This window comes from Megalobrama amblycephala, linkage group LG1 (genome assembly GCF_018812025.1).
Source record: "Megalobrama amblycephala isolate DHTTF-2021 linkage group LG1, ASM1881202v1, whole genome shotgun sequence".
Taxonomy (NCBI): domain Eukaryota; kingdom Metazoa; phylum Chordata; class Actinopteri; order Cypriniformes; family Xenocyprididae; genus Megalobrama; species Megalobrama amblycephala.
In genome coordinates, this window is record NC_063044.1 from 20,013,603 (window position 1) to 20,030,150 (window position 16,548).

The 16,548-nt window shown below is 37.5% G+C and overlaps 2 protein-coding genes across 3 annotated transcripts; both read right to left on the minus strand.

Annotated features, from left to right (window-relative positions):
- Nucleotides 1–2,750: 2,750 nt before the first annotated feature.
- Nucleotides 2,751–12,160, minus strand: LOC125244079. Of its 2 annotated transcripts, none has more exons than XM_048154029.1 (15): nt 11,750–12,160; nt 10,405–10,850; nt 10,020–10,115; nt 9,478–9,858; nt 8,728–8,829; nt 7,532–7,764; nt 6,739–6,917; nt 6,554–6,647; nt 6,109–6,453; nt 5,908–6,025; nt 5,693–5,784; nt 5,473–5,587; nt 4,689–4,961; nt 4,376–4,552; nt 2,751–4,291 (listed from the first exon to the last, which is right to left on the minus strand). In XM_048154029.1, exons 2-15 carry the CDS (start codon nt 10,664–10,666, stop codon nt 4,101–4,103), a joined length of 2,658 nt encoding a protein of 885 aa, XP_048009986.1. In that variant the 5' UTR covers nt 10,667–10,850; nt 11,750–12,160; the 3' UTR covers nt 2,751–4,100. The 2 variants fall into 2 exon arrangements, with proteins under 2 accessions (XP_048009986.1, XP_048009993.1); XM_048154036.1 differs by having other exon boundaries at nt 2,751–3,579; nt 4,083–4,291; nt 10,405–12,160.
- Nucleotides 10,842–16,285, minus strand: LOC125259253. The gene is made up of 4 exons (XM_048177144.1): nt 16,136–16,285; nt 15,176–15,508; nt 12,183–12,481; nt 10,842–10,850 (listed from the first exon to the last, which is right to left on the minus strand). Exons 1-4 carry the CDS (start codon nt 16,185–16,187, stop codon nt 10,842–10,844), a joined length of 693 nt encoding a protein of 230 aa, XP_048033101.1. The 5' UTR covers nt 16,188–16,285.
- Nucleotides 16,286–16,548: the final 263 nt, after the last annotated feature.

Below are 16,548 nucleotides of genomic sequence, written 5' to 3' on the forward strand. Positions count from 1 at the left end.
GATGATTATGATGATGATGATGCAGAGTTGGGGACTCGAATCAGACTCAGGTCACAGTTGTAATCACTTTTGCTTTGACTTGTACTTTGATGATTTGAAAAGGTTTCTAAAGTCTTGACAAAAGTCTTGACTGTCATTTTGTAAATTAGTTCAATTGCTACATATGTTCTCATATTCTACTCTCTTTTATGTTACTGGAATTGTGATAGTCATGGTTATGTATGCAACTGATAATGTCTGTAAATACTTGCTGATAACTGTATATATGTAAACAGAAATACAAATGTGATTTGTCATCTGACTATTGAGTTGACTTTGGCTCATCAACCCTTAGGATAAGAGAGAACTGGGAACTTTCAGATTCAACCTGAACTACCAACATTTTGGAACATTAGAGGTCACAGCAGGTCCCATATTAAGATGTACGAAACTTACATACTGATTACATACAGTAATCATTTATTACTGTACAGATTACATACATACATACAGATTACTTTGAAATGCACTGAATACAAACAACGTGACAATATTAGTAATCAGTTATGCAATATACATTTTAGCAACAACCCAAGCCCATGCAAAGTAAAGGTAATGACCATATCCATCTGGACAAGTGGAAAGATGAACCGGTAACACTTACAAATACAATACAGGTACACTAATATGCATTAATTCATGCATACCTAATGCACAGATAATCATGAGTTAATGTATGACTCATTAAGAACTAAACCATTTATTAATGATCACTGCATCAGCAACTAACGAACATTCTATATGATTCATAGATTAAATAATATATGAATTGCTGTTAATTAAATATGACATCGTGTTAAATCTCAAATAACATTATATTAACTAATAATGTAAATTAATGTGTTAATTATCACAATGGGTCAAAGCCATGCATTTCAACTTTCAGTTGTCTGATTTAATTAATCATTAGCTAACGATTTGCAAAAGCATCATGTTATGACTTTACTTGTTGAGGCACATGACTATTAACTAATTTAAAATTAATTCAAAAGCCATAACCACAAAGACATATGACTCAACAATTAGTTAATGACCAGCACAATTGTATTTTGCAAATATAAACAAAGTTATAATTTCATGCTCAACAAAAATTGGGACAGAGGCATGTTTACCATTGTGTTACATCACCTTTCCTTTTTATAACACTTTCTAATCGTTTGGGAAGCCACGCTGTTGTTAAATACAGAGGATGCAACAGGCCTACGGTATGTGTACCATCATAGCAGCATTAACATAAATAGTTATGCTTATAAGCCATGTGTGTGTCCCAAACAGAAATACGTGTGTGTGTGTGTGTGTGTGTGTGTGTGTGTATACTTGTTTATATTACATTGTGGGGACCAGCCAGCGGTCCCCACAATGTAAATGGATTAATAAACATACTAAATGATGTTTTTGTGAGAAAGTAAAAGTGTGCACAGTTTCCTGTGATGGTTAGGTTTAGGGTTAGGGGTAGTGTAGGGGGATAGAAAATACGGTTTGTACAGTATAAAATGCATTATGCCTATGGAAAGTCCCCACAATTCACAAAAACGTGTGTGTGTGTGTGTGTGTGTGTGTGTGTGTGTGTGTGTGTGTGTGTGTGTGTGTGTGTTTTCTAGCCTGGTGGGGTGTGTGTGTGTGGACAAGGTATTCCTCATGTTGTGGGGTCATTAATTAATCTGTTTACACATTCAGAAACAAACAAACAAACAAACATGTTCATTTTATATATTGACACCTCAAAGTGCTCTCTGAAACTAGACCTGAGATGGCCTTATGTCCATGAAATGAGAAAATTAAAATTTTGTTGTACAGCTAAACCAAATACATTTTTGGAAAGGTCTTGACCTGGAGAGTAACATATGTTAATATAAAAATTCTATATAGCTCCTACTTTGAAATACTGACCTTTGAAACTTCACCTTGGTGCATGTTTGAAGGCTTATAATTCAGCAACAAAAGGGGCTACATATATGGGATAAACTGGTATAGAGAGCTCTTGACCTCAGCTATCATACTGAGGTATATACAGTATAGGCAACAACTAGGGGCGCTGTCAAATATGGTTAAAATGTATTTAAACCCACTTAACAATTACATATTTAAAATCTGATTACATAGATGTGTTTACCATACCCCTAAACCCCTCACTATACTTTCAACTAACTATTTACAACCTCAAATTCTAAGGAAAATACAAATTTGGTAAAAACTACAATTCCCAATAGCCACACCATGCAGCTTGATACAAATGAGCACTACAGTTGTAGTTCTTTCGGTTTGCAAATTAGGGTTGTAAACTAGGGTTGTAAAAAGATATATCTACTGAATATATCAAATATCTAGTGCAGTCAAACTAGTAATTACACTGCATTTAGATAATCTGTGTTAACAAAAATTTAAAATGTTGGTTTATTTCAGATATTTTAGCCAAACAGTAGAACGCGCAAACTCCGCCCACAACACGAGGCACTTCCATAACCTTCAGCTACAAAAAAGAAAAAAAAACATATTTCTCAGAATCGAAGGAGAAATTATTAAATGTGATAGCATTAACATGAACATATCGTATTGTTGACTTATCATATTGTTTTTTTCTGTGGAGAAATGTTATAAATATAATTATATATAAAGTGAAGAAAATACTTCCGGGCGGAAGTACGTAATGCAAGCTACGTGGTTTCAGCTGCGTCAATAGCAACCGCCATAGCAACGAAAGATAATCTTCGTTCAATGAATGTATATTATCTGTATCTTTAGTTTTGTAAAAATAAAATGCACATTTCTCACTACAAAGCAGCCAATTGGAAAAGGAAGAGAAAACTACGAGAAAAGTTGCTCATCTAACGTTACATAGGCCTGGATCTGGAGCATTTCAAGCCAATAACGCCTAACGTTAACTGTTATGTCAGAACCTACTGTATGTGACACACTGTCTGGCTGATTATGACAGTAAAATCATTGTATTAATAATTTATTAAGTACTATTACTTTTTTTATTGACTTCTCAGGTGTGCTGACAATGGTTGAAAACATGGCTATAACTCATGGGAAAGCTGTTTTGTAGTCAATACACTTAAATGTTCCTTTTTATTTGTTACAAACTTATATAGTGTGTAGCAGTAAACTTCATTTACACATGGAAAACATATTGAGGGCAAGCTCCATTTTACAAACGTGTCTTTTTTTTTTTTTTTTTTTCCAAAAACAGTGTAGATACAAGAATATGGTTAGTGTCAACTGTAAGGTTATTCATAACACCAAAGCTGGCTATACCTTGAGTACTACAAGGCTTTAAAATGTTACTTAGACAGCAGCTTGTACGAAAACAGTGTTTATTGTCCAAAATTAAGGAAACATTTTGAATAATGAAGCAGAGATTTATAAACAAATAATTTTTATTTACAACATTAGAAGAACAGTAGAACTTTATTGTTGTCCACATGGCCACATTTTTTTGTTTCTTGGAACCAGCAATGTGACAACAGTCATTTTAGCAGACCTTCTTCTATGACACAGTCATTCCTATGTTCCCAAGATGGGGGCCAGGCCTTTAGGCTGAAAGAAATGGCATTTCATTTCTGAAATATGTTAAATATAAGGATGGCCTCTGTTAAACCTGTTAAGCTTCTACAGATTTCCCTGATAGAATGGGGTGGAGAAAGCAGAACGCTGAAGAGAATTTATATTTATATCCAAAATATAATTGTCACTTTGTAATGACATTTTTAAACTGTTTACATTACAAAGATTTGTATATCAGAAATATATGAATGTATGAAAGCGGGCATGCGCGTCACTCAGCAGAAAAAGGGAGAAAGGAAAAAGAGACGCTGTACGGATGATAAGCCAGTTGAGATTGTGTGTGTACGTTCTTGAGAACCGTAAGTCGTATAACTTATGTTGTCAGTTCATTTAAGCCTGGTCTTGCAAATTTAAATTAAGTTAACTGGTGATTTTTTTGGACCTGCCCCCACTGCTAAAAAACCTAAAAAACTAAAAAGGAAACACTGACAAATATAAGGAATCAAAACAAAAGTGAGTTAATGCTCATTTCTCACTTTGAGAGCTCCTCATACTCAGTCGTCTGACAGTTCAGAATCACTGTCGTATCCATCCCAATCATTCTGGAAGTCCATACTTGTTCCAGTCAAAACTTGAGCATAACAGTCTCTTGCATGCTTCATCATTCTGGTGACTTCTTGCTTTTTTCTCAAAGTTAAGCTGAGGAAACCCTTGATCCCTTCTTCGTTTAGAGCCCACAGCTCACCTTATGGGAGTAAAACAAAAAATTATCAGAAAAAAAAATTACAATGTACAGTATAGTATTACAACACATTACTTAAATACGTACTTTTCAATGCCTCACTGGAAAGCTGGCATGACATCTCCTTGAGTGTGTCTGCACGAGTGGAGAGAGATTTCCAATGCTTTGCCATCTCAGAAAGAACAATCTTCTTCTCCTCCTCAAGTCTCCTTATTGCCATCACAACATCAAACGCCTTCCTCTTGGTTTTCAAATCTACAGAGTCTGGGATACAGTTGTGGAAAATAAGTGAATTGTAAGAATTTTTCAAAGAATTTCTGAAATAATCTGTGATAAGGCATAATTGGTTTTGTGCTACTATGTGAATCAAACAAAATTGTCAACAGATTTGTGTACATACCACGATGTGAAAGTTGCCATGGCCAAACTGTCTCGTCAGAGAGAATGATGTCAAAGGCGATTCTTTCTGTATCTGGAACCATACTGTTGTATTTTTCAACAACAGAGCTAAGAATGGCCTTCTCCTCTCTGATTTTGCGCCGAATCCGGGCCCGACCTTTGCTGCCATCGGTGTCTTTGTAAAGGCGCTGGGACCTTCTTTTAATGCTGGCCACCAGCACCTCCATTCTACTGGTCACCGCGTCAAGATCGGCATTCTTTTGGGATGTTGTTGCTGAGAAGAAAAGAAATGCAAACATTTTGCTTACATTTTCATGACAGTAACTGAAATGAGCTAAGTCTCAATGTAACAGAATGCCACAGGGAAATCATAAGGATTATCCCTCTTTGCTTCCTTTTTTTTCTTTATAAAAGAAAAGCTCCTGGAGGAAGGACAGGTGAGTCTCAATAATCATTTCATATTTCTTAGCGTGTATAGGAAGTATGTAACAGGGTACCAAAGAAAATGACAACGTAGCCAAGATAGGATCCGCTAACTGCGAGAAATGTCCAATGTTCCAACTTTTGGACTGTGAACCATTCAGGTACTTTCAGGGCACTTTGTTTCGGCATGATTTCCAGTGTGCATGCACTACATACTACAATTTGGACATTTTAATTGCATAAGTACATGACCAAGAAAACATTGTATGTATGATTTCATTTTAAAACAGTAATTACTTGCAGAAGCATGTCTCCCATTATTCTGCAGAACTGAGACATTAAAGTAATAGTATAACTCTCACCTTCTGCCCACTCCTTAATATCAGTGACCCAGCCCTCAACTTCAACCTGTGTCACTGCCAGCTGGATTCTCATGCTTTCCAGGTCCTGAAGTTGGCTCTCCAGGCGTTTTGTGGCCTTAAATAACAAAAAAAGGAAATGAAAGAAGAAAAATGTTATACCTACAAAAATATACAATAGAAGGTATTTACAATATAAGAAAATAACAATACTCATCTCTACCTTCTGATATCGGCAGGCAAGTGAAGTAGCCAAGTTCTTAAACTTTTGCTGATTCCAGCGCATGGCCATCAGTGTAAGCATGTCTGTACGTCCTGCAAAAAAAAAAAAAAAAATAAAAAAAATACACTAATCTGTGTTGTACCACATGTCCCTCACTGGCTACAATTTTCTTGTAACACTTTCAATCTAAGTAGTCCAGTGTGTGGTTACCTTACCTGCTTTGGACATGTGCTTCGTGGTCACAGCAATCCTAGAGAGGAAGGCGTTACACTGCTCAACCTCCTCCCCAAGTGTCAATCCGGCCCCTTGCTGGTAAGCTCCACTCCATTTAACCTATTAAAGAAAATACTTAAAAGCTGCCAACATACCTTTGCAGGTGTTTAGGGACAGTCAATGACATGGTAATGTTTTCTTACCTCACATTTAAAATCATGGGCTTTGGCATGAAACACTGAGAGAAACGGTTTCATGCTAAGTAGGTGCTGGAGCTCCGGGCAGCTTTTTGCCACTTTGTTGAGGTAGGGCCAGTACTTGCAGGTTACATCCATGGCAAAAAAGCTTATTGGCTTATTTGCCAGCTTGTTCTGCAGGTAGAGGGGATAAGCATAGATTTCTCCCCTGAACATGTTGAGAGCGCCAAGAAAAACTCCATGTCGACAGACTGCAAGCTCAAGTCCCTCCTCATCAATTTTACTTGAGGATCTCTGAGACGTTTCCCTGGCAGCTGACCACTCCCCTCCACAGACACCTCTTCCAGAGACCTACAACATGGAAAAAGGTTAATATAAATAGTCACCCAAACAATGTCAACTGTAAGATGTTATTGGTGGTGTTTTTAGAAATATTGTACAACAAGTTTACATGGTTGGTGGTAGAATGAATGTAATCCACAAATCTCTCTACTTCATCATCTTTTGCAATGAAGATGCCATCAAATAAGGCTTGTTCTTCAGATCTAAATGAAAGAAAGGTACACATTGACCTTCAATATGACACAGCAAAGGTTACTTTAACAACAGTGCAAATTACACACATTTTGTAAGTACCTTGCTGCATTCTTAAAGCGGTAGTGCTTGCGATTTCCATCCACAGAAACAGCAAGCATGTCTGGGGTGCACGCAGGACAGACAAAATGCTCCTCCCTGCAGATCTTATCCACCTCAAATCTAACAGCCTCCCACTCCAAAAAGCTTTTTCTGAAGCTGTCTGCTGTGATCTTCCCAGTCTGTTTCAGAACAGTAAAACATGTCAACATAATTCACAGTAAAGTTAACTAAAGTTAATAAGGTCAAAGGTGACACCAAATCCTCCAGCATCGAGCCTCCACAGGCAGCTGCTCATCACAGGCAGCCCAGTGCATCATTGGAAATCTTTTGGAAAACATCACGACCAAAGTCTCCAAAAAAAAAAAAAAAAAAAAAGACAAATTCCACAGCAAACTCAACTCCCACTGCAAACTTAACCAACCATGTCTTTATGGACCTATTTTTTTTTTTCTGAATGCAAACTGCATGACTAGAATGTGACAAGGACATCACTACTTGATCTTATACAACAGGTCTAATGTTTTGAGTGATTGAGTTGATAAATTGCTCCAATACTTTTGTACATGTAGTGTACGAATTTAGATTTTTTACTGAGCGGTAGTTTTTACACAAAGACTTTGAATCTTAGATGATGTTCTATAGATGTATCAAGTACAGCTGAATCACTGTGTTTTGATATCATCAACATGCTCCAATTATAATAATCAATGTGCTGATAATGTCACCATAGTCATTCTGCGATACACGTCAATACTAGTACTAGTTGTTAGTGATTCCCACCACTAATACTCACACGGCCAAATCGGACAGTTCGTTGATCAAGCATTCTTAAAAATGCTTGGCAGGACAGTCCTGGTGCTGCCATCTTCAACTCTTCATATGAACAAAACACATCTGTAGCGTACACCGTGGAAAAGTGAAGGGTAGCAGGCCAGTAGTCATTTCGGACCAGGTCATCCACTCCAGCGCTCCAAGTGGCTTTGCATGCCTCGCATTTCATCTCAGGCATACTGAGATCATATCGTCCTGGAAAAATCAAGAACACATTGGATTATGCACAACAAATGCATTGGGAACTAGAGGCACCTCCCACATGTCCCGACACAAAAGACTGCAGCGCGGGACAGGTTTTGAAAGCTCTATGCGGGACTGGCCGGGATGAGACAGGTGTGTTTGCTGGTGCGGGAGGAACAGATGATTCACTGCACTTCTGCAAATGAAATATGTGTTTAAAACAACATATACAAATGAGAAAGTAGTGTATGTAATTATAGTTCAGCTAGATAATCTATTAGGCAGCAATAAAAAAAAAAGATAAAAAAGGGGTTTAAGCAGCCTAACTGACAGTGTTGTTTACGTGGTTTCAATTCTTTCCTGCTGCTCTGTTGTTGAAACTTGAAATTGAAAGCATGACAGAAGAAGAGGACACCACTGGGCTACTTCAGATATTTGTGAATTTCTAAAGAAAAGTAGCCTACATTACTATCACCCATGTAGTACATTCAGAACCAAGAAACTTAAAATCAGACATCTGGCAGTCTTTCTCAGTTGTCAAGTGCCTCTTTCGTGAGACAGAACACAAAACTGAACATCCCTCCTGCCTATCCTGCGGTCTTTCACAGGCGGGAGATGCACATAAGGTTATAGATGCGGGCGGGAGCGGGACTAAACCGTCACATTATTGCGGAACGGGACAGAATATTGTGGGAACGGGGGGATGCAGGACTGAAAACCCTGCCCAGCTCAGACCACTATAGGGAACATTTGAATAGAAATAGATCAGGACACATTTACAAAGCCAATAGCACAGCCTTGTTTTTTTATTCAAATAGGACAATGAAAAGTGGCAGGAAGCGAGTGGGAGAGCCCTATGGGGTGGAATCAGGTTAAAGTCCAACCCAGGTCCCTATCAGCACTTTGCCCACAATGTGATATGGACGCTACAGCCACTTGATTGGGAATGTTCCCTTAAGTTCATTTTATTCTTACCATTCATTGTAACCACAGCAACAACTTTTCCTGGGTTGACACTCAACGATCCTGGAGAACAACTACATATTTTCTCGGGCATCTCCAACGGCACAATACACACTGAAAGACACATCATATGCAGGGATTAAAGACATGCATCATCCTATGTACTAACTGGGAAGTATTCTGTAATGATTTTTTTTTTTTTTTTTTTTTTTTTTTAAATCAATGATTTGAAAAGCTTTAAAAGATAAAAGGTCATTAAGTGTGTTTCAGAGAAAGTACTCAACAGATTCCTGTGAAGCCTATTATACTGTGAAGTTATTTAAATAAACTGAGAATGGGACTAGGGCTGCACAATATATAATTGCGCTTTTTCTGACAGATAAAGCGATTACCATTTCCAATGATTTTTTAATGTGAATGATTTGATTCAGTTCAATATTCCAAATGTCTCTTTAATTTGTGCCACCTCTTATAGGGAAGCACAGCCAGTGTACAAGAAGACAAACACCCACTGACCGACTGAAGTTCACCAATCAGAATTTTTGTACCCTTCACGCATTACGCACACCCACCAACCAGAAGTTGCACAGTCAAGGAGGATGACGTGAATATAAAAGTCAAATGTCACCTATTCATGGTTATTTGCAGATTTTACCATTAGGCAGTTGCATTGGATCATATTTGCAATTACGATTGCAATAATTGTGCAGCCCTAAATGGGACACTCAAAAAAAAAAAAAAAAAGAAAGAAATACAGCTTACCACACTGGGAAAGAGCCCTCTCCACGACACAGGTTGTTGGAGGCAATGGCTGAAAGAATCCAGCTATTGTTGCATCCCTGTTGTGGAACACGTGGTTTCGGTGTATACTAACATCACAATCAGCACAGAAGAATGGTTGTGGTCGGCAGTCACGACAACGGACAGCAGCTGGACTGCTGCCACATTGTTGGCAGATCTGAGTTGTCGCATTTTGTTGTGCCACCATGGTATTCACCAGACAGGGTCTCTCTTTCTCCCACCTCTCTGAGAGGAGACTTTTTCGAGTAGACCAGTCTGAGGAAGCTCGTGGTGGTGCTGGTGCCGTTTCCTGATCATCCAAGTCATCACCCTGTGAGTGGTTTAGCTCTTCAAGGAAAGTCTCTGTTAAAATAGTACATCGTATTTAAAAACAATTTTCTACACTATCAAAGTGTGCAACATGGATGTTGTCGGCTATTCTGACGCAAAAACATGTAATTTACATTCTAATTATTAGAATCTATAAACATAATGAACTAATAGAGACAAAATAAAGAACATACCAACAGTGTCAGGAGGACAGTAGTTGGTCATCTCAATGCTGCTGTCCAACATCCTAGTATGAGCACCAGTCTTACGACTGTAGCTGTGACTAGTAGCTGTAGCAGAAAATAAAACCCAAATCAACCTTTAAAGCATTACAATTCCATAGATTTTGACAAGCTCATTTTATTCCACACAATGATACAAACTTCTATTGGCCCAATTTCGTTGTCTATACCACTTTGGATGAGTATGTAATAAAAACCTCATATCTCATACCAGACACGTTACTGATTCGTGTATTCAATCCCAAGTGGTAAAACAATCTATATCTCCGTTTTAGATATATGTGAAAAATCACAGGAGTTCTCCTTTAAGTAATATGACTGAAAAAAGAAAACTGACCTGTTTGGTTTCGGGATGATCTTGGTCTGTCATAGACAACATTTCCATCACTGTCTCTCTTCAGCCACCTGACAGGTTGATGGCTGGTGGATGGTGGAGCCTTCTGGACTGGTTGATGGCTGGTGGATGGTGCTGCCTCCTGTTCTCCCGGCATCTTATTGATGAAATCTTCCAAGGTCTTGAGTTCATAATTTAATTTAGAATGTTCAACAAGCTCATCAAGCTCATTAAGGACCTGTTCGAAATTGGAATGGTCACTCATGATGAACAAGGACAAACAAGACAACACTAAAGGGATAGGGGGGAAGAGCAAAAGAGCAAGAACAACAGAGAACCAGATGGACTGACAACAATTAACTAGACAAACGTGGCTCTAAAAAGTGCCTTTGTTTTTGCTTTGTAACGAAGCTGAAGTTTTAAAGTAAATGATGAAGGGACTAGGGGACCTGTTGAGAGAAGGGAAAGAATATAAATTCAGATTTGAAGATCATGCTACATACAACTACAAAAATACTTAAGAACTTGAGAAAACGTTGGTCTAGTTTGCCCATGCTTTGGGATGTGGTGGAGGAGGTCTGTGGGTGCTTATATAAATATTAGGCCAGAATACTGTAGGGCTGGGTGTTGCCTTGCAAACTCACAATACAATATCTCACTAGATATGGATGGACTGATCTTGACACTCATGGCTGATATTGATACCAACCATTCACAATGCCAGTTTGGTTGATAATCAGTGCCATTTTTAAATCTGTTTATGTTATTAATTATACTTTTGTATTAACAAGGAAACACATTTCTTTAACTGGATTATTTCCTTTTCCCTGTGATGATTTTAATCAAAAACCTCCCTCAGCATTCATAGTAGTTTAGAATACAAGCTTTTAGTTAACACTGATTTAATTTGTTAATGTGCTTTATTTTCATGTCTATGCTTTCATTAGTACAGTTATAAGTTACACTGACTAGCATGTGTATAAATGGGCACAAAACACTGGGCAAAGAGCAACGACACACAACCACAAGAAGAATCCCAACGCAGACATACATTACAGCTAACACTTACAGTATGTCTCATTATGAAAATCTTACATTCCCCAATAATTGTACCTTACATGATTATATGCGACAAAAATGAACTTGAATTCAATTAGCTAACTTTGCTAGCCCGCACATGTGGTGCAGAAAGCTATATTTTTATCAGAAATATCATCAGAAATATCATCAGTCATCAGAAATGGCCACCTTACAAATCTAAAGTTTCTAAACACAACTTCTTGTCCTGATTCAACAGTTTTTGATGTGTAATCCATCTCTATTAATTAACGTTAACCCTTCTACTTACCGAGTGTAAAATCGCAATGGACCTTGGGATCGCCCATACGTTGACGTCAGCGTTATTAATTTAGAGGATTTAATAAAACAACAACAACAAAAAAAGATTAATTGAACTCAATCGTAGCATATTATATATATTTATTAAAATCAACAAACCTCCGATAAAAACGTTATCCAGCATGCTATAATTAAAGCAGTGTCCTACAAGAAAACTCTTAAAATGCTTACTTAAAATGCTTACTAAATCATTTTTTGTAGCCTATTCCTTTTTTATTTTTATTTATTGTAGTGTCGACCCACGGGTTGCGGTGTGCTGACCCAAGACGTCAAATTTCAACGCTGTTGAGTTCTATAGAAGTCTATCGGACTACCCTGCACGTCGAAAAATAACGCCAAAGGTATACCCAGTGCGTTAAAAAGTGACGCCAGGGTCTACTGACCATGCTGATGCTGAAGCTGCTGCTGCTGCTTTTGATCTGTATATGATAAAGTCCTCCATCTGTGTTTGTTATGTTCGTGATGGTCAGAGATCCAGTCTGATGATCCAGCTTCAGTCTGTCTCTGAATCTCCCATCACTCTGAACATCTATACAGATCTTACTCCGATCTCCAGCGATTTCAGCGATGGGAATTTCATTAAAATACCATGACATTGAATCATTGGGTTTTCTTATTACACCAGAATCTAAAGTGACAGATTCTCCCTCTTCCATTTCATATAGTTCGGCAGCAGGAACATCTGAAACACAAACCAACTGCTGGAGGATCTTTTTGTGGAAAACAAAATATCTTCCACAGTATGAAAGAAGACTGTGATTGCACAAGCCCTTTCTTGACTTAAGATGTGAAAAGAAACATTTTGGTTTGTGTCTTTAAACACATCTAATCCTCAGATAATAATAGAAGCTGCTCAGATAACATATATCAATAATGAGGAAGATGTAGTTCTAAAAATTGTTCTAAATATAAAAAAGCAGAGTTCAAATCACAAATATAATGATAGCGGCACAGAGAAACAATAACACTGGAATCACTTTCATAAGGATTCTTCAAGCTGATGAGCAATAATAACATTGGCAGCCAATCAGAATCCATCCTGCTTTTAAAGAGCTTGAGCATTTAAAGCAGCAGACGACAAAACTGCAGCAGCCTATCACTCCATGTGTGGAAGATTAAGTTGTCTATTTTTCTTAGCCAATCAGAATCATTCAACCTGAAGTAATGATGTAGTTAGTTGACTCTGTTAGAGTATAATTGTTGTGGAAATGTGTATGTACACAGAGCGGCCGATGAACTTCTTGTGAGACTTGAAGCTGGCTTCTGCTGATGAAACTGCAAACTATTCTTCATTAAATTTTTCTTCAATTTATTAATTTTTTTTTAAACTTTGACTCCGGGTATTTATTCAACATTTGGGTCTTTAACTGTAAAGTTCCCCTACAAACAAACAAAACAAACTTGTACTAACCGTATCAACTTTTATTAATAGTCACTTGACCTGATTATTTACAAGATTTACTTACATTGTGTCTTTGTTGTGTAATATGAATCATGTAAATAATTTAAGAGTGAACATGCAGAACACTGAATAAAAACTCCAGCATTCAGAGTGGTGAGGATTCTTAACCTAAACACCTCTGATTGGCCATTGCGTTCAAGAGATCAACAAACATGCCTGTGATTGGCTACATTTCTCACTGCTACAAAAACTCGCTGTAAGCAGGAACACTTTACGTTCTCCAGAGGCAGACTCAAAACTAGAGCATTTGCTAAATCGGTTTCAACCATAGACTGTAAAAAAAATATGGACGTAGCGTCCGTGACGTCACCCGTAGATTTCTGAAGAGCAGTTTTAAAGTGAAAATTAGGCCACTGCCATCTTAGCTGCGCGTCACCACACGTCACTCCCGGATAACTGAAAATGGGCAAAGAGGCGGGACGTAGTTGGAACCAAGGTGACTGGGAACCACACCCGCCTAGCGCGACGTGATCATGTTAGCAGGCAAAGAAGCTATCCATCTTGGATACTATCTAAAATATTTTTTAAGATAACAAGTTCATTAGAAAGTTCTAAATGTGTATTGCCAAGCTATGGTGTCTTTTTTAAGATAGGCTATAGATGCTTCAGCACCAGCATTTGTGTTGCGTTTGTGTTGGGTGTGCAAATAAGACGAAAAATCTAACGGGACTTCATACCTTTATAATGAAATAGTGATCTCGAGATCAATCCAATACATGGCACTTAATTGGGTAAAATGTCCATGACAGTACTTTTTGTTCACAAAAGCGTTAAATCCATGAAATATTGATATATTATTCATTGTTTGCATCACATTTCTTCTGAATGATCTGCTCTCCATCATCGTTCAAGAAATTATGCAACCTGAGCAGCGTTTATGTTGTAAAACTGTATGATTGTACAGTCACAAATAAATGAGCTCGCGTCCAAACTATAATTTTTCAAAATGCAGCAGTTTTAGTTATAATATCCAAGCAGTGCTGTGCTGTCGGAGTTATATCCTCCCACCATTGTCATTGTAGTAAATCTCACAAAAAAATCTTTCAGCCAATGCCACGATCCAGCAGCGTGTGTTCTGTTTATCTTCCACATGCGAGCACATCTACACAGACACACATCTGTCTCGAGTCTCGACCATTAATGCAGCAAGCCATATTGTTTTAGTTTATAATTGTATATAATCCAGAAAAAAGCACAAATACGGCTGAGATGCTAAATTCAGCGGCTAGAATAAAGTGACAGCTCACAGACAGCAGTGACAATCTACCTGTCACTCGAGTGACCACGCCCTTAATTATGCAGAACTTTAAAGTACAGATGAAATCAAACCCTATTTATTTTATTAGTTCATATTACTAGTCTTGTGGTGAACAATTAATCTGTGCAAGTTAAAACACAGAAAAAAATTGTTTGTCATGGTAATCTTCAATCAAAATCTGAAAAGTTACTTCCAGTCTGGAATGGCGTTCCTTCTCTGATGACGTCAGTTTGACGGCTTGGGTTGAAAACGCGTAAAACACTCCTCTGCAACCTTTCATTCCGTTTCACTTGGAAATATGTCACAACACTGGAGAAAAGACGTTTGCAACTTCCGGTTCACGCAGAATTTAAGGCTTAATATAATTTAAACGAATGAGTTATAAAAAAAATTCACCCCCCTCAGAGTTGTCATGAAGGGAAAAACTCACTGTATAGACCAAAAAACACAATTTGCACCAGGCTGTAAACATGTTTTTTTTTTTCTGCTGTAAAGTTGGGCATTTTAACATGATCTTTTTCTGTATGTGAATTAATGTGCAAGTACTAATGCGCAAGACAATAACTCCAAATGTCACTGTATAAAATCAAGAAACATATTAGCAATGTATTTTAAACATATATAAACTGCATTTAAACACTTATTTAATGGCTCACCACTGACAGTAACATTGAAGGCCTTGTCACTGCTGCTGCTGATGATGATGATCTTCAGTTCATAAAGTCCAGAGTCTGTGTTTGTGATGTTCATGATGGTCAGAGATCCAGTCTGATGATCCAGCTTCAATCTGTCTCTGAATCTCTCAGTACCATTATTACACTGAACATCTGTACAGATATAACTGAGATCTCCCCTGATTTGAGCGATGCGAATGTCATTAATATACCATTTAATCTCTTCTTGTTGTTTTGTTTGAACACCAGTGTGTAGAGTGACTGAATCTCCCTTCTTCACAAACACTGACACTGACTCTATGTCTGAATACACACCTGAAGAAACATAAGATAAACAATAATATACTGTAGTGCTGTAATTGTTTTCCCTACATATCATGAAGACTTTGAGTAGAGAAATATGCCTGTATTTAAAACACATGCAAACAGCAGAGCAAAACTGATTCACACATTCACTGAACATAAATTATCTGATCAACATCCTGATTCAAAATGTTACTTCTTTCCCTATATTAGATTAGATAGATGAATATTAATCCGCAAAAACACTTAGTATGTTATTTTACACCACATTAAGACTCATTAAAAGATCGCATTAATACAGTGCCATGTTTTTCTACAAAATATTTTTAACCCAATGTTAGAATCTCCCATGTAAATAACGTGTTCTGGCTACATTATATTTTATAAGCAGAAGCTTTTATCAGTTCATTCAAGCTACATTCGGCCAGTTTGTGCACTGATGCAAAACATAGCCTATAAACATGCACTGACTACATCAACTTTTATTACTAGTCTGAAGACCTGATTATTTACAAGTTTATTTTCATCAACAGTTTCACACTATAATCTGAACACTAGCCTAACCCTAATCATCCCACCCTCACTACAGAGCCAACACTCACAGAAATTGGTAAAACATCTGTAGAAAGAGGGTCTTACCATCGTCGAGTAAAAACAAAACTACCGCGAGCAAATTAAAAAGCAGCTTCATTTTCACCACTTATACCTTCAGACAAACGAATGTAGATTCTGAATTAAAAAAGCATGGCTTTTTGAAAGAAATTGCAGCTTTAAAATCCAAACCGCGTCCTAACCAGACGCGATACGATCAGATTTACAGAGCGGCAGCAATTTATCTTTCGAATCAATCAGAAGAGCGTGTGGGCGGGCTCTCTCTGCAGGCGCACAACGAAATAGATAGGTCTAAGTATATTATCAAATCTTAAAACATTTCAAAATACACACTGAGTGACTGAAATAGAATGTTTATTCATTATTATTCAGAATGTTGACAGTTTGAAAATTGTTGTTTCCTTTAATATATTTTCATGATCTGAGATTAATTATCCATT

Excerpts from the sequence above, each read along its gene's own strand:
- LOC125244079 (XM_048154029.1), bottom strand. The coding sequence starts at position 10,666 with ATGAGTGACCATTCCAATTTCGAACAGGTCCTTAATGAGCTTGATGAG. Across the intron at positions 9,859-10,019 it reads CTGTCCTCCTGACACTGTTG|AGACTTTCCTTGAAGAGCTA; the intron begins GTATGTTCTTTA and ends CTATTTTAACAG. Across the intron at positions 4,962-5,472 it reads TATTAAGGAGTGGGCAGAAG|CAACAACATCCCAAAAGAAT; the intron begins GTGAGAGTTATA and ends TTTTCTTCTCAG.
- LOC125259253 (XM_048177144.1), bottom strand. The coding sequence starts at position 16,187 with ATGAAGCTGCTTTTTAATTTGCTCGCGGTAGTTTTGTTTTTACTCGAC. Across the intron at positions 15,509-16,135 it reads TTTGTTTTTACTCGACGATG|GTGTGTATTCAGACATAGAG; the intron begins GTAAGACCCTCT and ends ATGTTTCTTCAG. Across the intron at positions 12,482-15,175 it reads CTTCAATGTTACTGTCAGTG|ATGTTCCTGCTGCCGAACTA; the intron begins GTGAGCCATTAA and ends TTTGTGTTTCAG.